Genomic DNA, 24,366 nt, shown 5'->3' on the forward strand with positions numbered 1-24,366 from the left:
GGACCCACGTGTGAGGTTCAGGATGTGAGAAATTCTATTTCCTCAGGAATATTTTAATTAAAGCCCAACATTTTACTTCCGATAAAGAAATGGTTAACCTTGTCAACAGAATTATAACAGGACCCTATGAAATGAACGAGCACATTGTTCTTTAGAGAGGTCTGCAGCCTCGACTTTTGTATTTGGTGTTTTGGTCTAATTATTATTTTTTTTTAGAATTGAAAATGAAAAATAAGGCCATTAAGAAATAGTCCGATAGTACCATCTAATCACTGTTTCATCTTCACTAACTAGAACATAACTAAAGATACTTTGAAAAAAAAAGTCTATTTAAGTCTGACGTCATTATCTCAGTCTGTAACAAATGTTCCACCACGGTGTGGTGTGTTGGTGAAGGGCTGTTGTACGCGGATTCCACACAATTGCCTGATTGTTTTGTAAGTCCACAACTTCTGTGATAAACATATATTTTAAAAGGAGTCTATTTAGAAGTTTTGCAGCTCTGAGTAAATTCCTGGACTAATTATTGGAAGCCAAATTCAGACTCATTTCTGAAACTTCACACAGGAAAGTAAACTGCTACAACAGAGCAAATACCCTCCGCGGGCCTGGTCAGTGTATACGCCTCAGTTCAACCACAATCAGAAACCCGGAGCTCGCCTGCGTTTTATTGATTTATTTTCCTCCAGTGACAGAGTGCTGTTTATAGTTTTTCCGTAAACCTCTTCTCCAAGACATAATTTACAATTAATGACCTTAAACTGACAATGTTTACATTTAGTTGCAATACCTTAAAACTGTTTGGGGAGGGTTTTTCCTCCCACACAGATAGAAATTCTATTCATGACTTGGAAGCAACTATTTAGTAAGTATATCTTTGATGGTAATACGCATTTGTATAACCTCAGCCTTCCTATCAGGTTTTTATTAATACGCTATTCCAGGTGACCCTCATGTGGCTAACTAGCTTCCATAGGCGTTTTTTGTTGTTTTTTAAACCATAACACACTACGGTCCCTCGCATTGCCCAAAGCCTCGCTTTCTAAGTAGCAGCAGAGAGGCTGCATTTTAGATGGTCTGATGGTAGCATCTAACTTCTTCCTTCCCTTCGGTTCCCATTGAAACAGCAACAGAGTCATTGCGACGCGATTCCTTTGTTGGGCTCCCAGGAGTTACCATCACACCCAGTGCTAACTTCTCTGCACTTTGCTGATTAACGTCCGTGGGAGGCATGGGGCTAACGCAGTGCAATTCCGGCTGAATATGTGCAGGGATCGATGTTGTTAGGGGATACCTGACTTGCACTCGGAGTCCCCTGTTTTCTGCAAATGGCTCCCTGTTGGCTATTGATGATCGGCTATGTGGGATCATCACCTAAGTGCCTGAATTCCACTTGAGAAGAGTAAACTCATCATGTCACATTACATGGACTGATGGATCCACTCTCTTCTGAATTGCTGCAGATGTTCCAAGGGATGCTGTAAAGGAAGGAGGTGGAGGGGGCGGGGAGGAGGGTGTTCAGGAGGTATATTTCTGTAACTGTGAGCAGTCACCCAGAACAGAATTTAAACCTGAGGTGGTCTCTGCCAACTGTTAAGTTAGAATCTCCACCTTGGAGAACTATCCGCTGTATACATTATTAAACGCCCTGTATGCCTTCCTGATGCTACCTTCTGAAAATGCAAAGGATTGATTTTTGAAATCTAGAGTCAATGGCAATATCTGATGGAAGCCCTCAGATATATGAGAGAATGATAAGTGAAAAGTAAGAATTCCATATGCAGTTGAAGTAGGGGAAATTCTTCCTTTAGAACAGATACTTACAAATTACCTGTTAAAAATGTCTCCAAAACTTTCTCAAAAGCCTCTGCTCATGGCTGGAGAAAGTCCTCTACTTGCAGAAATAAAGGCTGACCATGGGACTACATGTAGCAATGAACAGCCCACTGTAGTGGTCAAGTACCCAAACCTTCCAGCCTCTGAGGACGGGTCTGATTTATGTCAAAGTGAAGTTTGGGAAAGAAACAGTCTCTCTCTCTCACGGAAAGACAAATATTTTAAAGGTATGTGATTCATACAGTAAATATTAGTGCTCAGTTGAGCTACAAAATGGCTTCCAAATGGTCTACAGCTGTTTGAAATAAAGTGCCAAGTTGGCCAGATGAGGATTTAAAAATCATAATACACCATTTATCATTTTCCCCAGCTCATCCAAACACTTTTGAATTCATCCTGCCTTAACTTAGTTATATGCTGTGGTTTGTTATTTTTAAGAAAGCTACCATATCCTATCTAAGAATTTCATCTCAGGGGCTAAACTAAAACACCTATAATGGCTAAACTAAAACATACGTAGATAGACATCAAATAGCAGTTCTAGCAATTCTGTGAATCACTAATTCATTTTTGAAGTGCTCTAAATACCACCATGTCCATGTATTTTTATATTAATATTTATAAGTTAATAATCCCTAATCAAAATCACCATTCTATATCAGTGAATATGATAAACAGAAAAAATTCTAATACAATCTGTCTTCTTACTCTTCTACTTTCTGCTCCTTCCCCAAACAAACCATCCAGCTCATACAGAAAAGCAAAGTCTTATAAATACCATTTAATTCCTTCTTCCTTCCTTTGTTTCTGCCCTGGCCCTTAGTTAATCTCCAGTCATGGTTTATTTCAACAAAGTCTTTACCGAAATAAGAAAAAGAAATTTTAAAATCTTTCAATTCTGGATTCTAGTCAAACACTACTTAAAAAAAAAAAAAAGGCATTTTTCTTTTTGGTTAATTTCAAAGGCATTTTTTTTTCAATGACATGTTTATATTTATAGAAAATGTTTAGAAATATAACTATGTATAAGGAATGATAATTTAATCATAATTCCCTGCTATATCCTTTAGAAATGTAAAGTCTGTGCATTATTTCAATGCTGTTGCTATTTGGGTCAGTTAGAACAAGTACATCTGTATTTTATATAGACTAGCCCGTAAAGGTGGCTAAATTTCCATCTTGTATAATTTGCTAAGCGTTTTCTTAAGTGTTCCAAAACAAAAAGAACTTTATAAAGTGATATTTGGAGGACTGAAATCTTGCTATGGCTTCTTTTTGAGGATAGGCTGATAAACAATGCTTCTGGAATGGTACTTACCAGAAGCAAGTTTCTTGCCTGACTAAATAGCTGCAAAACAAGTATCTGTTGATTTATCAAATGCGGGCAACTGAGGAGGATATGATGTTATCCAATTAAATAGAACAAGATATTGCATGTTTAATATGTGCCCAGCGCGGTGTGAAGGAATGAAGCCGTGGAATCAAAAAGGCATAAAAAAAAAAGTCTCGATTGAGGGCCTTTTGCATGTGTCAAGCATTTTATGTATACTTTCTCTACTTCTTCCAACAAAAAATGTTGCACTGGCATTATGATCCCCATTTTACAGATACATCTATATCTATCTATATATACATAAACATGTAGTAGAGAGGGTGATTAGTTTACCCAATATCTTGCAGCAAGTGTAAGGGAGAACCATGGCATGAATCAAATCACTGTTGAATTAAAAGATCCAGCTTTGTTTCACGCATTCACTCCTCCGGGTTGCCTGGATTGCCTCCGGTAGCCACGCAACTGCAGAGGCCTGCAGGGCGGTGCTTGCTATGTAGTAGGTGCACAGTAAGTACTTATTAAGTGCACAGTCTCTCGTCTCAGGCTTCTCCTTTCTATGACTCAGCATTAGCATGACTCTCAGATGATTTACTGAACTGCATCTTCTAAATTAAAATGTACATCCATGGTAATAGAGGACCAGCTATATAGATATTCAAGCCACCCCAAACATTTTTATGAATAATACATAAAGTATGACTGACTGGAGTGAATATTATCTTACAATTATCTTCCTACCAACGTTATAGACGCTTTCAAGTGAAATATCTGTCCCCATTGTGTATGAGCATTTAATTATTTGTATATGCATATCACTTAATGTTTATGCCTATGATGTCATCCAATAATCACATTTATGCATCAATAATTACATGTACATAAAATACCTGCATTTTAGAAGTCAATTATCATATCATTTCAACCGTACAGTTTCAAATTTTCATGCATATAATTTTTTCCTAGATTATACACGTTTTAAATGAACAACTATTTTATATATCCTTTACTCCTAGTTCTAAAAAATTGGAGAAATGCATAATGTTAATAAAGGAATGTGCGAAGTTACAGTGCAACAGGATTTTGGTTAGCTTTAAGTATTGCTGACATAAAATCCAAATTTTATCATATGATTAGGAAAAAAAACCAGCAGTTTTATGTAGTGGGTGTTTGAGCACCAATGAGGAGTAAATGATTTGATTCCATGGGCTCGGAGGATTTGTCAGCTGCCTCCTAAGTATAATTCTGGCTCTTCATATCCCTGCTGCTTCTAATTTAGCAGGACAGGCTCATAATTGAAGCAAATTAACTATTTACACTTGCCACTTCCACCAGGGGAAGAGGACACATCAGCAGGAAAGAACGAGTGGGAAATTACATTCTTCCCACTTGTGTCAGATTTGCCCTTATATAAACACATTAACAGTAATTTCATGAGGCGTCAAACATAGGAATAAATAGTGAGGGATAAAATAATGAGGTGTTGCTATTGAGCTGAACTGCTATGTCTAATATCCTCGGATATGAATTATGCATCCTGAAAGAAGGCTTATGTTACAGTATTCAAACAGTTTTCCTGCAAGTGATGTTTGCTCATTAGGCTTTGGATCTCTAGGTAAATGCACTCTCCTCTTCCAGGACAGGGAAGCATTTACAAAAATCCGCTCTCTGGGTACACACCCGCTGCTGCTGTGGTTTCTTCCGAATACATGGAACCCTGAACAGGCCTTCCACTCCATTTTTAGCATAGCAGTGTGTTTATTTAGCTCTTTGGCTGAAGCTTGAAAGCCATTTAATGTAATGTAAACAAGAACATTTTGTTTGTAATTTGCTAAATGTATTACAGCCCGACTGTGTCTCCAATTAGGAACTTAAGGTTCATTTAGTAATTTACATCTGGTTCTGATTTAAGGTGACTTTCCTTTTCCACTTAAGAGCGGACTTTCCATGGCTGAAAATGACCCAAGAACCCCTTCGAGCTTTTTGGCCCAATTCCTTCTGCTTCAGAGCTGGACAGACTCTCTTATTTAATAGGGGTTGGTTTGTTCTCTATCGTCACTGTGGACTCAGGTACTATATGATGATGGTCAGAATAAGAGAATTTAGAAATAACACAGGCAATTTAGCTGGAGCCTCATAAAAAAGTTGCTGATGGTTGCTGAAACTTGAAGGAGTCTAAAACAAAGGGAGGATATTGTTAATTTACTATTTTTCTTTCTCTGTAGGTTCTGGTCAGTGAACAACAACTAGCAAAGACCAACATCACAGCGATACTTTGGTTTTATTTCCCTTCTCCCATCTGGTGTCTTTTTAAGCAGCATAGCTTCTGAAATGGCCTATCCACTGTCTTACAATTCATTAGCATTCAAAACCTCCAGCTGGAATAATCGCACCCACGATTCTGTTCCCATTCCAGACTCAACACCATCTTCCAAAGTATGAAAATGGAGAGATCTCTGATATGTGAAGTTTGCTCAGGGGCTATAGTGGGAATGACTCTTAAGGGAGGTTTTGTGTTCCTCTGAGGATTTGTATTGCTTCCTTCAGCTTCCTTTTGGTTTTTCTTCCTTGAAAGATTCTTCACAGAAACCAAAGTACATAGAGTTTCTCACTCACCATGGGTTCTGAAAATAAAGATCTGCCATTCTGCAGTGGCTTCTCATTCCCGCCTATACTCCACAATGAGGAAGCATGTGATATAAACACACAGCAACTCTATTAGTTAAGTTCCCTCTGGCTGGCAAGAAAACAGTCAAATGTAATCTCACTAATAGCTGTTTTTCCCTAAAGATTGTAATTTTCTAAGCCCCCAATAAGTCATCAATAATTGTGTCCATTTTCCCCAGTTTGTGTTTACATTTGTCACTGTTCGTAATTGTGGGCTATTATGACAACGGGATGTTTGAGCAATTGTGGCCCATGCAACCCGAGTCCTCTATTCCAACCAGCTGCCTGCACAAAGCCGAGAGCAGCATGCTGGTCTGTCTCGTGGCATGTGCGTTTGTCCTACATTTTGAAGTGTAATAGTCTGCCTCTAATCTGTTCCAGCAACGTTCCTTTAGGAACTGTGCTTTCCAATTTGAATATTAAAGGAGAATAAAATACAATTAACGTGGTGTGAAAGAGGTCTTACATTATGTTGGCACAATGAGTCATCATAAAGGGACAGAGCAGGTGGTAATGCACCCTAAGAACACTTTGGGGCATTTGGCTGAAATTCTCATGATGCCTAAATGTGAGTTCTAGGCCGGCACGTTCGCTTTTGCTGGCGATTCTCACAAACTGTTAGGAGAGGGCTGCCACGTAGGGGGAGAGAAGTGGCCAATCCCGATGCTCCCTCTTGTAAGGTCAGTGTCTGATTTCATTCATTTGACGCTCTATCTGCTTGTCCCCGGGACGCGCCCACGCCCTTTGTGTATGGTAAACCATACCTTTTAGCATAAACTGCAGTCTAGCTGCCTTTAACAAGCAACAGCATCTTTTAATAGGAAAGGATAGCAAACCCCTATTAAATCGAAGGAGCCAAAGGCACGGGTCCCGAAACCGATCTCAAGGTCTTGTTTTGGTAATAGTGTTCCAATTTTAAAATAGTTACTTTTTATTAGGAAAAAAAGGACATAGTTATTTCTCTTAAAGTATTTCGCTAAATAATCTTGGCATATTTTTTTTTTAGCAACTGGATTTTGATGAGGAAATTGCTTTCTAATACCTACTGAGTTAGCTGATTGATGAACATACAATTTCATCGTTTATTTAGAAAATGAATTCTCCAAAAACCCCAGCTATTTCCATTAAGAGAACCCAAAGGTAGAGTCATGACAAGTTAACTATTAATTAGATATAAAATGCAAAAGAGAAAGAGGAAAACATTTAGTCACCACCTGTGTGCAACTAAGAAGCCTTAAGTGTTATATCCCAGTTATGATCCTATCTACCTTAGAAAGGTTCAAACCTAATTTTGAAAGCCAGAATGGGAGAATGGGAGTAATGTCCTTTTTTACCACAGCAGGTGAGAATAGGGACTTTCATACTCTTTGGACCTATAAATACTTTATATGGTCAGATGAAAAGAGTGTGGCATTGTAGTCTAATTTCCCTCTCTTGTTATATTAAAAAACAGCTTTATTATAAAAGAATTTGTGGGAAGAACCATGCTGCTTTATATTTGCTGCCATATGGAATTACCCTGCTTCTCATCACAAGAACATTATTCTTTTCTACCAGAAACATGGCTTATTAATATTGATAATGTAAGGGACCAATTGTGGAAGGCCTGTGTAGACGTTCCCCCTTTTAAAACCACTGTCTTCACCCTCACGACTTCTTCTAGTGAGTGTGAGAAATAATTAGAACAAGGAACCTGAGGTCAGGGAAGAGAGATAAGGGGGATTAGAGGAGTGGTGGTACAAGCAACTGATGTTTCTGGAAAGAAAACAATGGGCAAAATAGAAGAAGCGAAAGGGAGCACTTAGGAGCCGGAGGACAATATGCCCAGGTCGGCTGCTAGGTCTTGAGGAGAGCGAGGTCTGAATTTTCAGAGGGGATCCATATACGTCCTCTGACGAACAAGGGTCTCTGCACACAATTCCCAGGGAGGGGAAACTTTCAGGATCACTCCACTTGGAAATTTTATCCCACAAAGCAAAAAAGTTCGTGTTGAAACCTGGTGCATTCATTGCCTAGGATAAAAAGAGGGGTTGAGACATGTTCTAATATGTGGATGTCCCAGGTGGGTTATGTCATCTAGAGAACGGGAAGAGGTTGGGGTTCCTGGCCAAGGTGCACTTATTTCTCAGTCTGTGATGCTCTGCTGAGTGGAGGACTGATGTCACTCTGTGATTCCACCGTGAATGTCCAAAATCGTTTGGGAACCACCCCTCAGATTTAGGAGTGTGAGGAGCAAAGTGGTAGGGCAGAAACTGGCTCTAAAACCCTGAAACAATGATTTCAGGTTCTAATTAGAACTACAGAATACAACATCAACTATCCTCTTAATAGTGAAACGGGTGTTTTAGTTGAGTGTACAGGGAATGCTTTCCGTGGTGTGTTTCCAGTCCTTGAAGATAATTTTACAGCAGCCCAAAGTTCAGTATGGCAGGGCTGTGCTTCCCTACAAAGGCATTCTCTTGGGCTGCTCATCTTTGAAAGGACAGAAGAACATGTATAGCAATTTCAGAATGTGGAGCACAGCTTTAGCTCATAGAACAGGGCGACTGGAAGGAGCTGGGGTGGGGGTTCTCTGATCCCTTAGCAAATGGTTTTACCACTACATCTATCATTGATTTCATAGGGCTTGTTAGGAAAAGAACTCTAAGTCGGGTGATGAAGTCTAGTCACAGGAATTCTAGGTACCAGCCATGCAATCTCTGACAGATCATTCAACGGAATGGGGGACTGCCTTGTTCTCTGCTCTATCTCCAGTGCCTAGAACAGTGCTTGACACATGCTAAGTGCTCAGTGAATATTTACTGAATGAATGAATGAATAAATCTACTCAGATTTAACTTATCTGGCCCGGTTTCATCATCTACAAAATTGAGATGATACTTTCCCCCATCTGTGAGTACTGAGTCGAACCAATGAGATAAGGCATGTGAATGTGCATTTAAAAGTATGAAACACTACATACATTATGGCTATTGATATATGTTCACAATATTTAGGTACTTCAGGATTCACAGAAAGGTTTGTGATTTTCTGTGTGTTGCTTGTTTTTAAATGTACTTTCCTGGACCTGATGAGAGATAAAGGTTTCTATCAACATTCAAAGGTAAGACTGCTATATCACTGATGCCATTCGGGATTCTGCAATGGCTAAAGCTGTAGCCACATAATCAGCTCAATGACTGTATTTTAATGATAACACCAGTCCAATATTCTCTTTGTGACTCTGAGATTCTAGATGTACACAAGGGCAATCTAGTGCCAGGTTTAGAAATATGGGATCAACGTTGCTTCTTTGCCCAGGTGGACTGTATCCATTCGCTGACCGTTCTCTCTCTCCGTGACTTCCTATTCTCCTCAAGACCTCCCAGGTTACTTACGCTGTAGCTGAGATGCAAAGTGCCTCACATGGCTTTCCCTAAGCACGGCCCTGAGTCACACCATGGCCCTCCATAAGAGAAGGGAAAACACAGGCATCTGGTCCCATTTAACACAGTCGAGAAATACGGCCTACGAGGGATTGAATAACATACTCTGGTAGTCTTGAGGGAATGGCTAAAGGTAGAAACTTTAAAATTTGATGTTAATTTAGCAAAGAGCAAAGAGGGTCTTGATGACAAAGGGTCAATGGTAAGTGCTGAAGAGAGGTGTGGACAGTTTTCAAAATACTTTTAGGACTTTTTTTTAATCTTTATGATCACACTGGCAACATTAAGGAATGATGTAATTCTGGCTGGGATATGTAAAAGTCTTTCCAAAAGTAACTACACTATATAAACTTTGAGACAAAGGAACGAACATGCTATTTATGGAAGAGCAATGAAAGAGTATCAAATCATGTGAAAGTTTTCTAAAGTCTGGTTCTAATGGGGCACATCCTCAGCCTTATTTCTAGCGACTGAAGAAAAGAATCCATCCCAAACCCTCAAAAGCAATTTCTTTAGCATGCATCCACTTTCTCAAATCATGCTGATTCCCATGCCAAGTTGAATCCTTTCTTACCTGCTTTTGCTCTTCTCCTAAACCATCCCACATTGAAGCCACAATTTTAGAGACTTCACCAAAGGTAGCATTGGGATTTTGGCCCTTGATGGCAGCCTGGGTATCGCGAAAGAACAACGCGTAGGCAGACACGGGCTTCTGGGGCTCGTTGGGGTCCTTCTTCTTCTTCTTTTTGGGGGTTTTTGGTTTCTTCCCCATGTCAGAGGCAGGCCGCTTCTCACCACCATTGATCTGAAATAACAATTGAAGTAAATTACAGAGAAACTTAGAAAATCTGGGGCCAAATCAAATTGTTGTTTTTCTTTGAGGCTTATACACTTACACTCATCCACACAAATCACACAAACACAGACCTTCCTAAGTGACACTTGAATTTGTTGTTTTGCTCAGCTAAAACTTCATATTTGTATATCAACAAACTGGATAACCCACCCGGGATAGACAGATTCCTAGAAACATGCATACCACACCAAAACTCAAGAAGAAACAGAAAATCTGAATAACCTTGTAACAAGTAAAGAGATCAAGCTGTTAATAAAAAACCTCCTGACAAAGAATATCCCTGGACCAGAAGGCTTAACTGGTGAATTCTACTGAATTCTAGAGAAGAATTAACACTGATACTTTTAAAACTCTTCCAAAGAACTGAAGAGGAGGGAACATTTGTTAATGTATTCTATGGCCAGCATGATCTAGATACCGAAGTCAAAGACACTACAAGAAAAGAAAATTACAGGCCAATATCCCTTGATGAATACACATAAAAAATCCTCAGCAAAATAAAAACAAACTGAATCCATGGTATATTAAAGGGATTATATACCATGACCAAGAAGCACTTAACTCAGGAATGGAAGGGTGGTTCATTTCCAAAAAAATCAATCAAAATAATACATCGCATTAACTGAATGAAAGAAAAATTCATGTGATCGTCTCAAATGATGCAGAAAAACATTTGACAAAATCTAACACCCTTTCATGATAAAAACATGACTTAAACTGGGAATAGAAGGGAACTTCCTCAACATCATAAAGAACATAAATGAAAAACTCGCAGCAAACATCATACTGAATAGTGAAAGCCTGAAAGTGTTTCCCCTAAGATAGGTACAAAACAAGGATGCCTACTTTTACCACTTCTATTCAACATAGTACTGAAAGTTGAAGTCAAGGCAATTAGGCAGGAAAAAGAAATAAAAGACATTCAAATTGCAAAGGAGGAAGTAAAATTACCTTTATTCACAGATAACAAGATCTTAGATGTAGAAAACCTTAAAGAACCCACAAAAATTCTGTGAGAACTAATACGTGAATTCCGCGAAGTTGCAGGATACAAAATAAATAAATGAAAAATCAGTTGTATTTCCATACACCAAACAACGAATAATACAAAAAGGAAATTTTTAAAATTCCACTTACAATAGCATAAAAAGGAATACTTAAGAACAAATTTCGTCAAGGAGGCACAAGACTTGTATACCAAAAAGTACAAAGTATTGCTGAAAGAAATTAAAGATGACCTTAATATATGGCAAGACATCCTGTGTTCATGGTTTAGAAGACTTAATATTGTTAAGATGGCAATACTATTCAAAGCAATCTACACATACAGTTCAATATCTACCAAAAATCCCATGGGCATTTCTCACATAAATAGAAAAACTCACTCTAAAATTCATACGGAATTTCAAGAGATCCCAAACAGCCAAAATAAAAGAACAAAGTTGGAGGATTCACAATTTTTTATTTCAAAATTTACTATACAAAGTTACAGTAATCAAAACAGTATGGTTCTGTATATAGACCAACAGAATTGAGAGTCTAGAAATAAGCCCTCACATTTATGGTCAAATTATTTTTGACAAGGATGCCAAGAACAGCCTCTTCAACAAATGGTGTGGGAAAACTAGACAGCTACAAGCAAAACAGTGAATTTGGACCATATAAACATTAACACAAAATGGATTAATGATCTAGGTTTAAGAGCTAAAACTATAAAACTCTTAGAAGAAAGCACACACAAACCTACGTGACCTTGGGTATAGCCATGGTGTCTTAAATATGACACTAAAAGCAAAGGCAACAAAAGAAAAACAGATACATTCTGGCTTCATCAAAATTAAAAACTTTTGTTCATCAAAGGACCCTATTAAAAGAATGAAAAGACAAATCATGGAATGGGAGAAAATATTTTTAATTCACATATCTGTTATGAGTTTAATATCCAGAATAGATAAATAACTCCTATAACTCAACTGCATAAAGACAAGCAACCCAATTATAAAATGGATGAAGGACTTGAACAGACATTTCTCCAAAGAATGAAAAGATGTTTAACATCTTTTAGTCATTAAGGAAATGCAAACCAAACCCAAAGTGAAATATTGCTTCACACCTACTAGGATAGCTATTATATAAAAAATGGAAAATAACAAGTGTTGGCAAGGATGTGCAAAAATTGGAATCCTAGTGAATGCTGACAGGAATGTAAAATGGTGCAGCTGCTGTGGAAAATAGTTTGGCGTTCCTCAAAAAGTTAAACATAGAATTACCATACGTCCCAGCAATTCCACTACTACGTAGTGGCTGTAAGAATTGAAAGCAAGGACTCAAAAAGATACTTGCATTCCAATGTTCACAGCAGCATTATTCACAATAGCCAAAAGGTGGAAGTAACCAGATGTCCCTCAACATGGCATATACATACTACAGAATATTATTCAGCCATAAATATTTCAGGGTTCACTCACATTGTAGCTGAAGTTCTGATACATGCTACAATGTGAGTGAATCCTGAAAATATGATGCTTGTGAAATGAGACACAAAAGAACAGATATTGTATGACTCCACTTACATGAAATATTTCGGACAGGCAAATTCAAAGAACCTAAAGTACACTTGTTATTATCAGGGCCTGGGAGGAGGGGGAATAGGGAGTTACTGTTTAATAGGTATAGAATTTCTGTTTGAGGGGATGAAAAACTTCTGGAAATAGTGGTGATGGTTGTGCAACACTGTGAATATACTTTGAATAATACACCTAAAAAATGGATAGAATGGTAAATATTATGCATATTTTACCATGATTAAAATAAACAAATTTAAAATGGGACTAGAGTACTTTGCAAACTGAGGTGCACTGTGCAAATAAAATGATTTTATCGTTGCGTTAAAAAACTTCGTATTTTATGTAACGTTGATCATTCCTTCACTCAGCTTAATTTACATAGTTTTAAAAGAGTTTTATTGATTCTTTATAGACCACTACACCATTAAATATTCTCCCTTAATTCTCCTCTCTTCTCATTTTTTCTCTTTCATTATAACTGTGACAGCAGTGGATTTCTCATGTGGTAATCTTTTGGGTGAACAATCTAATTTGTTATCCTTGTCTTCCTATTTATGAATTTAAAACACGGTGAGCAACATGGTGAGCAAATAAGCTCGAATGACCATTTGACACTGTACTTATGAGATGCTGCTGGCAAACCTAGCAATGGCACACTGGCATCATCTAGACTGCAGTTCGGTTTTGTCCAATAGAACTTTCTGCGATGATGGAAAAGTTCTATATTCTGTGCTACCCAGTATGGTAGCCACTAATCAGATATAGCTAATGAGCTCTTGAAATATGGCTAATGTGAATAGGGAACTGCATTTTAAATTTTAATGTTAATTTAATTTCATTTAAATATAAATTAGCCACTTGTGGCTGGTGATGACCATATTGGACAGTGCAGCTCTAGAAACTGGATTCTCAATTCGAGATTTCTAAGCAGCTTTATACTTGGTTTTAAAATAGAGTCCATTTTCTTCCATTTCTCCTCAAGTATGAATATCTGGATAATATTAATTATTATTCTGATGAATTTGAAAAAGATATCAACAAACATAATGAAGATACCTGCATCTGAATATTATTTTTGCCACTCCCTAGATATGATGTCACTTAACCACCACTATAAAAGGAGGGATCTAGGCTAAGATATCTTTACAGCTCTGAAATTATATGATTCTACATGTATATGAAATAGGACATCTTTCCACAGTTCTCGTCCAGCACCATAAAGTCCCATGTGCACTATTTCCTGATGGCATTGCCACTGTCACAGAAGGTTTTGAACCCTCACCTTCTATCACTGTGGTCGTTGCTACCTTTTTCTGTCTGCAAATATATGATACAGATAAACTGCTAGGCAGGGTAATTTGTATAAAATAGCTGCCACCTTAGGAGGGTGTAGCAGTTTGATATTGTTTATGAATTCCAAAAACAGATATTGGATTATGTTTGTAAACTGGTCTGTTCCTCTGGGCATATTAGATTATATTAGATTCATATGTTTCACTCATACTTGACTAAATTATGATTAAGGCTTTGATTGGACCACATCAGTAGGACATTGAGTCCCCGTCACCTTGGGGGTGGGAACTCATAGAGAAAACTACACAGCAGAGGAGGAAGTTGGAGTTTTATTGCTGGAGCCCCAGGAAGTAAAGACACAGAGAAGCAGAGGTCCTGGGAAGAGGGCTGACAGTTTACAGCTGGACTTGAGAGAGCAGAGTAGCTAAGCCCAGAGAGAAACAGCCCCAGGAAGAAAGGAACCCAGGAAGCCTGAACCCTTACAGACGTCAGCAGCCATCTTGCTCCAACATATGGCAAAAGACTTTGGTGAGGGAAGTAACTTATGCTTTATGGCCTGGTAACTGTAAGCTTCTACCCCAAATAAAAATCATTTATAAAAACCAACCGATTTCTGGTATGGTATTTTGCATCAGCACCCCTTCGGCTGACTAATACAGAGGGAAAGCATGATATAATGAAAGAGCAGAATATATGACATCAGAGAATCTGAGTTCATGCCATCCTTTCACCATTTTAAGTCTAACTTAATTTCTTTGAGTCTCCATTTCCTGTGCTATAAACCAGCTGTAGAGCCATTTTGTGATTACTGAGTTACTATATATTTATATATCTTATAAACTTTAAAAGTATATTCAAATGGTAATTATGACATGGTAGAAACTTAACAAAAACATTTGTCAAATGAGAAGAAATAACCTTAGTACTAATACATGATGCCAAATGATCACAGTTTAAAAGATATGCCCAGGAAAAAAAAAAGATAGGGAAAAACTAAGTGAATTCTTTGATTATGTCTTTTTTTTTTTTTTTTTAAAGATTTATTTATTTTATTTAATTTCCCCCCCTCCCCTGGTTGTCTGTTCTTGGTGTCTATTTGCTGTGTCTTGTTTCTTTGTCGCTTCTGTTGTCGTCAGCGGCACGGGAAGTGTGGGCGGCGCCATTCCTGGGCAGGCTGCTCTTTCTTTTCACGCTGGGCGGCTTTCCTCACGGGCGCACTCCTTGCGCGTGGGGCTCCCCTACGCGGGGGACACCACTGCGTGGCACGGCACTCCTCGCGCGCATCAGCACTGCGCATGGCCAGCTCCACACGGGTCAAGGAGGCCCGGGGTTTGAACCGCGGACCTCCCATATGGTAGACGGACGCCCTAACCACTGGGCCAAAGTCCGTTTCCCTGATTATGTCTTTATTGAGGAAGATATTTAAAAATTATCATTTGAGGGAAGTGCATGTAGCTCAAATGATAAGGCCTCTGCCTACCATGTGGGAGGACCTGGGTTCAATCCCTGGGGCCTCCTGGTGAGAAAGAAGAGAAAGTGTGTCTGTGCGGTGAGCCAGTGCCTGCGTGGCAAGCCGAGTGCCAACACAAGTGCCCGCATGGTGAGCCGAGTGCCCATGCGGTGAGCTGAATGTGTGCACGAGTGCCCGCATGGTGAGCCGAGTGCCCATGCGGTGAGCTGAATGTGTGCACGAGTGCCCGCATGGTGAGCCGAGTGCCCATGCGGTGAGCTGAATGTGTGCACGAGTGCCCGCATGGTGAGCCGAGTGCCCATGCGGTGAGCTGAATGTGTGCACGAGTGCCCGCATGGTGAGCCGAGTGCCCATGCAGTGAGCTGAATGTGTGCACGAGTGCCCGCATGGTGAGCCGAGTGCCCATGCGGTGAGCTGAATGTGTGCACGAGTGCCCGCATGGTGAGCTGAGTGCCCGCATGGTGAGCTGAGTGCCCGCACGGTGAGCTGAATGTCTGCACGAGTGCCCGCATGGTGAGCCGAGTGCCCATGCGGTGAGCTGAATGTGTGCACGAGTGCCCGCATGGTGAGCCGAGTGCCCATGCGGTGAGCTGAATGTGTGCACGAGTGCCCGCATGGTGAGCCGAGTGCCCATGCGGTGAGCTGAATGTGTGCACGAGTGCCCGCATGGTGAGCCGAGTGCCCATGCGGTGAGCTGAATGTGTGCACGAGTGCCCGCATGGTGAGCCGAGTGCCCATGCAGTGAGCTGAATGTGTGCACGAGTGCCCGCATGGTGAGCCGAGTGCCCATGCGGTGAGCTGAATGTGTGCACGAGTGCCCGCATGGTGAGCTGAGTGCCCGCATGGTGAGCTGAGTGCCCGCACGGTGAGCTGAATGTCTGCACGAGTGCCCGCATGGTGAGCCGAGTGCCCATGCGGTGAGCTGAATGTGTGCACGAGTGCCCGCATGGTGAGCCGAGTGCCCATGCGGTGAGCTGAATGTGTGCACGAGTGCCCGCATGGTGAGCCGAGTGCCCATGCGGTGAGCTGAATGTGTGCACGAGTGCCCGCATGGTGAGCCGAGTGCCCATGCGGTGAGCTGAATGTGTGCATGAGTGCCCGCATGGTGAGCCGAGTGCCCATGCGGTGAGCTGAATGTGTGCACGAGTGCCCGCATGGTGAGCTGAGTGCCCGCATGGTGAGCTGAGTGCCCGCACGGTGAGCTGAATGTCTGCACGAGTGCCCGCATGGTGAGCCGAGTGCCCATGCGGTGAGCTGAATGTGTGCACGAGTGCCCGCATGGTGAGCCAAGTGCCCATGCAGTGAGCTGAATGTGTGCACGAGTGCCCGCACGGTGAGCCGAGTGCCCATGCGGTGAGCTGAATGTGTGCACGAGTGCCCGCATGGTGAGCCAAGTGCCCATGCGGTGAGCTGAATGTGTGCACGAGTGCCCGCATGGTGAGCTGAGTGCCCGCACGGTGAGCTGAGTGCCCGCACGGTGAACCAGTGCCCATGTAGTGAGCCAAGTGTCCGTGTGAGAGCCCCTGTGCCGAGGGGAGTGCCCACGTGGTAAACCAGTGCCTGTGCAGCAAGCTGAGTGTCCGCATGGTTAGCCAGTGCCCATGCGGTGAGCTGAATGTCTGCACGAGTGCCCGTGCAGTGAGCCAGTGCCCGTGCAGTGAGCTAAGTGTCCGCGTGAGTGCCCCTATGCCGAGGGGAGTGCCCATGTGGTGAGCCAGTGCTTGTGCAGCAAGCTGAGTGTCCGCATGGTTAGCCAGTGCCCGTGCAAGTGAGTCATGCAGCAAAATGATGACCCAACTAAAGAAAGATGAAGGGGAGTGTCAAGGTGAAGCGCAGCAGAGACCAGGAACTGAGGGGCTGCAATGACAGGGAACCTCTCTCCACATCTGGGGTCTCCAGGATCGAATCCCAGTGAATCATAGAGGAGAAAGATGAGAAGAGAAAACAAACAAAAAAGAGAGAAATAGATACAGAAGATCGTGTAAACATCAAGGAGGGGGAGAAGAAGAAAAAAAACAAAGTTTAAAAAAATTATAAAAATTAAAAAGAATTTTAAAAACCATAAAAAAAAAAAGATTATCATTTGAAATCATCTACTGAAGCAGATCAAAGAACCCCATGGGAACAGGATGCGCTGAGCTGAGTTGACAAGGTAATGCAGATTAATACTAGAAGATAACTTCCCTGGGAGGGATCTGAGAAGTGAAATTGTTGGCCCACATGAAAATCTGTGTCATAGGACCAGCAACAAGGGACTAAGATGATACTGGTAAAAACTGGTGTGACAGATAGTAAAGATAAGATGATTAAACATTTTGGCAAACATGACCTAGAATGGAGGTTCTCAAATAGGGCTGTACATTAGAATCATCTGGAAAGCTTTTAAATACCCAGTGCCCAGGCCTTACTCTAGGCCAGGGGCTCTTAACCGCGGGTTCTTAAGCTCAGGGGGTACATGAGCTTGAAACAAGAACAAAACAAAACTTACCTTTATTTTCTCTGACCTCTAACTGAAATCTAGCATTTTCTTCACTTATAAATGTATGCAATAAATAAATTTAAGAGTATTCATTTCACCTGATTGGTAAAGGGGTCTGTGGAACAAAAAAGGTTTAAGAACCCCTGCTCTAGACTGATTAAATCAGAATGCCTCAGGGTGGGAAGCCACATCGGTCGTTCCCTCTCAGCTCTACTCTTACCATCAGCATTTAATTATTTGAAAGACAAAATACACATGTGCAAACTTTCTCTTTGTCCCAAGGCCACCTACAGCCCTTTCATTCTCTTCTTCCCAACGAAACTCATTGGAGTGGTTGCCTTGTTAGCTGTGTGCAGCCTTTGCAACTCAGTTCAATGAGCTTTTATGTCACTTAGCTCTTGAGAAGGCCACCAATGGCCACTGCTAAAGCCAATGGGCTTTTCAGCCATCCTCTTACTTGTCCTCTCTTCCATGGGCTCCGTGACAGGCCACTCGCTGAGTTTCCCTCCTACTTCACCAGCCTCATTGCTTTCAGAATCATTTTTAGGCTCCTTCTCCTGTAACTGGTCGTTAAATGGTACAGACCCTGATTTTATTTTTTGTTGCTGTTGCTTTAAACCCTCTTCTCCTGAGAGCTTGTACTTAAATAATCTCGGAAGTACACAGGGTTTCCATTACTTTTTGGGTGAGGATGATTGTCAAGTTCATGTTTCCCCAGAATATTTGGAAATCTCAAATATATCTTAAAATTGAGTCAAAGCCCTGTTACTCACTTGTATAGTTCTGTATATTTCCAGTAATTCTTACATACCAAATTTGCAAATAGACAATATTTTCTGTGGACTCTGGATCTCCTATCTGGACTGTGAGCAGTATGAGGACAAGGTCCATGTCGGGTTTTTTAATGAGACTTACCTTGGTTCCTGATACATGGTAAGTGTTTAATGTTCATAACAATAACAACAACAGCAACAACAGCAATATAAGATGATAATATAACTGACAGAATAAATGGATGGAAGCACAAATGGCTTTTGTTACAGGAAATCAAACCTCAATAATTGATTTGGGTATTTCAGGGGAATAAGTAAATATGTGGTAAAAGAGAAGCCACGGATAGATTTTTTTAAAAAGGTTTTGACATGTTATTAGTAATTTCTAGGGGCTATAAGATGGGTTTATAATTTTCTTCTTTATTTTTTATATAATTTCTAAATTTTGTAAACACTGTTGTTATTTACATTAATAATCATAAAATATTTATTAAAAAGATAAATAAAAAGGAGTTAAGGGCCCCTAAAGAAGGATATAAAAATGGAATAAAAATGGTATTGGAGGGCATAGTTCACCAAGGATTGAGAATATTTAGAAAGAGGGAAAAAAGGGTAAGGATAAAGGAATGCTTATCCACATGGGATATTACCTGGAATATTACTTTAAAAATTATGAGCTCACACAATGAAATATCCATGAATGCAGACTATATCAATTGCTTTGGAAATAAGCAAATGTTAGTCATAGAGATAAATTCCTATGGTACAACAAAAAAGTTATTAACCAATTTCCCCAAAATCTTAAATTGTTTCTCTCTTCCACTGTTTAAAATGGTGTTTCAAACCTCTGATCTGCTTCTTTTCTTTTTAAACTGGTGTTTGGACAATGTATTGCAATATTACTGTGTATGTGAGTCCCTGCTATCCCAGAAAGGAAGACAGTTATCCTTTTATATTATACCACAGGGCCAAACTAACTAGGGATGGTCGGATAAAGCAGGAGAACCTGCTCTGCCAAGAGGAAGCTCTATGCATCAAGTGCGTCAGGAGCAAAAATGATCATTTCGAGGCAATGAAGAGCAACCCTGTTGGACACCCTAAAAATTCCAGGCAACCGTCTAAAAGTCAGTTGTCTGGGGCTCTCCCCAGTCCCCTGGCTTGTATTGTAGGGCTAAGAGGATGCAGTCTTACACAACCTCAGAGTTTCATTTAGTAGAAGCATTTCATGACTTCTCCCTCCACATTTTTAAGTGTTATGGAGCTTAATTCCAGGGCTCCAACTGTACATCTGGTTGAGCACCAGAGAGGCACTGAGCTGTGAAGCAGGGGTGTCATCCCCTGCTAAGGCCAGACTGCCAACCAAACTCAGAACATGGCATCATTTTGGTCTTCACCATGCTCAAAGGCAAGAGCATATGGATCTGCTTCCAGTCAACGACATGCTATGCCTTCTCTTTCAGTTAACCTGAGCTTGAATTGTCTGTCAAGCAAGAAAACCGCTATGTGAGAGGACCAATCTAAAGGATACACACAAAATATTCTTTTTGCAAGATTCATTGCCTTTTCTTTGGTAACTCATCTAGAGCACCCAAAAGCTATATTCTCCCCATTCATAGAATTGTCCTTCTAGAACTGAATTATAATTTAAGATAATGCCCTGGCTTTCACCAAAGGTTAAGGAAAAAACTAAAAAACAAAAAAAACCACAACTTATGAAAGATTTCTTTTTTTATGTCTAACGTAGCCCAGTACTTGGGTATGCTGTATGAAGTAAAAGGATGTTTGTGAAATAAAAACTGGACACTCCTGACCTGTGAGGGTCTTGTTATTTATTTTGTACTTCTCCTGGGTTGGGAAGTGTACGGAAATAATCCACTGTTTCAGATTCCATGTAATGTCTGGGAATTTGTAAGACTTGCTTTCTGGAGGAAGGTTCATCACTGTGAAAAACGCATGATCATTCCTTATAATGCAAAGCTCCTTGAAGAAAGAAATGTTGCTATGATTTGGACTCACCTGCTAGTAATGAATTGTATTTTGAAAGATCCCTGGATTTTTTTACTACAAACTATTTGGAATGAACACGACGATGTGTATGATTGTGGTGGCAAAATAAGCCAAATGGATTTGTAATATGTTCCTCATCCTCAATTTTCAGTATTGTCTCGATCCTGAATACTTACTTAGCTGGATGACAGCTTAAAATTTTATGTTCTAACTTTCTAAGAGGCCCCAACTTCTAGGGTCCAGAGCAGCTGTCTCAGAACTTTCAGGGATGATGGAAAGGGTCTCCGCACTGTCCAAAACAGCAGCCGCCAGCCACATGAGGCTCTAGGGCACCTGAAGTGTGGCTAGTGCAACTCAGGAATTACATTTGTAAAATTTTATTTGTTTTAAATAGTTGCATTTAAACTTAAATGGCTAGACCTGGCCCGCAGCTACTGTATAGCAAGGCATGGTTCTAGAGTATGGTATTTCTGAAGTTACTTGGGTCAAACACTGGAGAGCTAAATTTCATTCCAATATCATAATCTTTAGAAACAATACATAATACAAATATAAAAATTCTCCATGACCACAAGCATAAAGACAGACCAGGTCCCTTTCAACTTGACATCCTTGGCAGTTTCAGTGCAGCACCTTACCTACAAACCATCAAGATGGATCATTATCCCTCTCCACTCTCTTTTTCTAGAACACTCTGTGGAGGCTTAGAATTACAAGGCAAAAGAAAGAGGAAACACAGAAATGGTATTAAAGTCATGGCAACTAAGAACATAGCTGGACTAAGGCTCTAAATGTCATTCTGATCAGGCTTATTTCACATTCAGTAAAGTGCTAATGAATAAATAAATACATATACAAACACAGACATAAATACCACTTTTATATAAGTTGCACACGGATGCACATGCTTCATGTCACTTACTCATAGACAGAGATTTATTTCTCAAACCCCTAGAGGCATCCCGTCAGGGTTCTGGTAATCCACCTCCTGCCATGCCTTATTGCTTAGTTAGAGTTATGTACTTAACCTATTTATCACAAGAAAACAATAATCTTTCACTTTGAAAAAAAGCATGTGTTAACGACATTGCTTAGATGATATTTATTAAGAATACAGAGTTCAGGAGTTGAGACAATCAAGGAAAGAGAATCGCTGGTATTTGAAATGTTCCTGGGGAAGTTAGAAACGTCTACAAGCGTATTTAAAATAACCTGCCATGTCCCAAAGCCTTTACTGGGGTTGGGAGAGCTGTTTAATGCACACTATCTTACAGCAATCGCTGTAGTTTAAAATAGATTTTAATCAAGCACCATCTGCATAATAGGCTGAACAAACACCATAGAACTCTACTTAGAACTCTTATCATCTAAAGTAAATATTATAAAACCTTCACTATAGAAATGGGACATATAGCATTTTTTCGTGACAGGACTGTTTCCTTAAGTGAAAATTTTGCTACTTAAATTTATTCTCTCTTTTTTGTTCTAAACGATGCCATCTAAAATCCCCTTATGAAAATAAATTCAAATAAGCATGGAAAGTAAGTCATCTCGTTACTGTGAAGTCAGCAAGTCTGCAATACTTCTTTCATTCTACAATGGGGTTTATTATTATCATTAATAATAACGGTACATTTAATGACTCAAAACCTCAATTATAGAAAAACACTTATGAAGTGCTATACTTTTGAAATGATTCACAAGGAAGGGGCATTGTATCTGTTTCGCAGGTTTTAAAGCAAATTCATTTTTAAAGATCCTTGATTTTGCCAAACATAGCTGAGAATTGTTTTTGGGTAAGTTTAGCAATAGCACTTGCTGGCTTTATATGAAATAGTTTGGGGTAGTGCCCGGAAAAATCACTTTAAAAAGAGGAAAAAGTTTGGTTGTAACTATATATACCTACTAGTCCCATTTATCAGTTTTGCTGGACTCATTTGCTCTTTCCTAAGTTTGCTTGGGCAGGATAATATGTTTGCTTTGTGCTCTTTTGGATTGGGGCTTCTGCTGCCTTACAAAGAATGCATAAGATGTTGAGGTGTGTCCAGCTGAATAAAATTCCAGGTACCTATGTTTAGCCTCACATTATTTTTATTTCATGAATTAATCAAGTATGCTCCAATGATCCAGGGCAAGTCTCAGAACATACCCAGTTTGAAAACACTATATCGCTGCCTAATTTAATTACTTGTCTGGATTTTAGAAACAATTCTTTGGAATCAGATACTCACTGGCTGTTTGGCTGATTTTTACTTTTGCCCCAAACTAATGTGTTTGGTTCAGCTTTAACCAATCGAGACATTTTTTTCATTATTATTGTAAATGAGGTACATAAATTAGTTCTTTTTCTGGCACCTAAGGAGTTCTTTACAAGTATTGTATATACCACGCAAAGTGTTAAAGAGTAGCATAATAAATGCAGTTGAATGTGGGAAATGCCAGATTCTCAAGCCCCAATTTAAATGATTCAATCTCGTTGCTAGATGAAGAGACTTAATATTTGGTCCCAAGACTGCTTGTTTTCACTTCATGTTTACAGAAGCCTGTCTTTTGGTCATTTTTACTTTATTCCAGGAGGCCTCAGTGAATAAAAACTACTTTTCTAAGGGCTTTTGCTCCTTTAGTTACTTATCCTATTTGCCTTGAGAAAAAGAGTATGGGAACTTCTGTTTCGGTTCACTATGGCACTGATGCACTGATAGATTAGTGAGGAACTTTTTTTTTTTTTTTAGGAGGTACTGGGGATTGAACCCTGGACCTTGTACATGGAAGTATGTACTCAACCATTGAGCTACATCCGCTCCCAGTAAGGAACTCTTGCAGGGGAAAACTAAGTGAAAACAGGAACCCAGAGAAGAAAGCAGAGCACCGAAGCCAGCTTTCATCTTGAAGTCAGTGGCTGAACCTGGTGTAACCAAATCAAAGAGTGCAGTAGAGAGAAGACAAAGTAGATGGCTGACCCAAAGTGGGATGTGTACAGCAGGGTCCCTATCAAAGTCAGGACAAAAGAATTATGCTCTCAGCACAAGGTGGAGTACAATGATCATGCCTGCATGTGCGCCTCCTGCATGGAAACTTGGAACTGAATGGAGAGGGGTAAAAATCTCCTGTAATAGTTCACAAACAAAAGCCACCATTTGCAAGCATTTGCAGGCTGAATTCACACCACTTTTGTGGTCTGCAAACTTTCAAACCAAATATGGTTCAAGATTGTAATGGTCCAAGATGCCTGTCAGAAGCAAATACAAATCATCTTTGGAGGAATCTACTTTCAAACTAGGTATAACAAATTCTCATTGATAAAATTGTAATAAATATCAGCTGTCATTCCAAAATCAAAAAATGCAAAATGAAGCAAAAACATTAACACTGAGAGCCAGCAGTTACAAAGGATAACTGATTCAGACCCCAAAGACCTCACTTTTCAGAATTAGCAGAGAGGATATTAAAATGAATATGTTTAACATGCTTGAAGAAATTTAAAGATATTAAATATATAGGTAAAGCGTAAGCAATTTTTAAAAGTCCAAGCAGATTTGAAAAAGAACTAAATAATCTAGAAACATAAAATAAATGAGGTTAAATCTTCAATAGACCAAGTCAATTTCAGATGAGATAACTGAAAAGAAGATTATGAATTGGGAGATAGATAGAAATAATCA

General features: G+C 39.9%; 1 protein-coding gene across 2 annotated transcripts in view; it reads right to left on the reverse strand.

The window, feature by feature from the left end:
- The window catches only part of TOX (thymocyte selection associated high mobility group box), a 342,324-nt gene that overhangs the window by 26,529 nt on the left and 291,429 nt on the right, over positions 1-24,366 (reverse strand). For both annotated transcript variants that reach the window (XM_004484333.5, XM_004484334.5), the window contains one exon: positions 9,833-10,063. In XM_004484333.5, coding sequence (XP_004484390.1) covers positions 9,833-10,063 — 231 coding nt within the window. The remainder of the gene's footprint in view (positions 1-9,832; positions 10,064-24,366) is intronic.

This window comes from Dasypus novemcinctus, chromosome 14, assembly GCF_030445035.2.
Source record: "Dasypus novemcinctus isolate mDasNov1 chromosome 14, mDasNov1.1.hap2, whole genome shotgun sequence".
Taxonomy (NCBI): domain Eukaryota; kingdom Metazoa; phylum Chordata; class Mammalia; order Cingulata; family Dasypodidae; genus Dasypus; species Dasypus novemcinctus.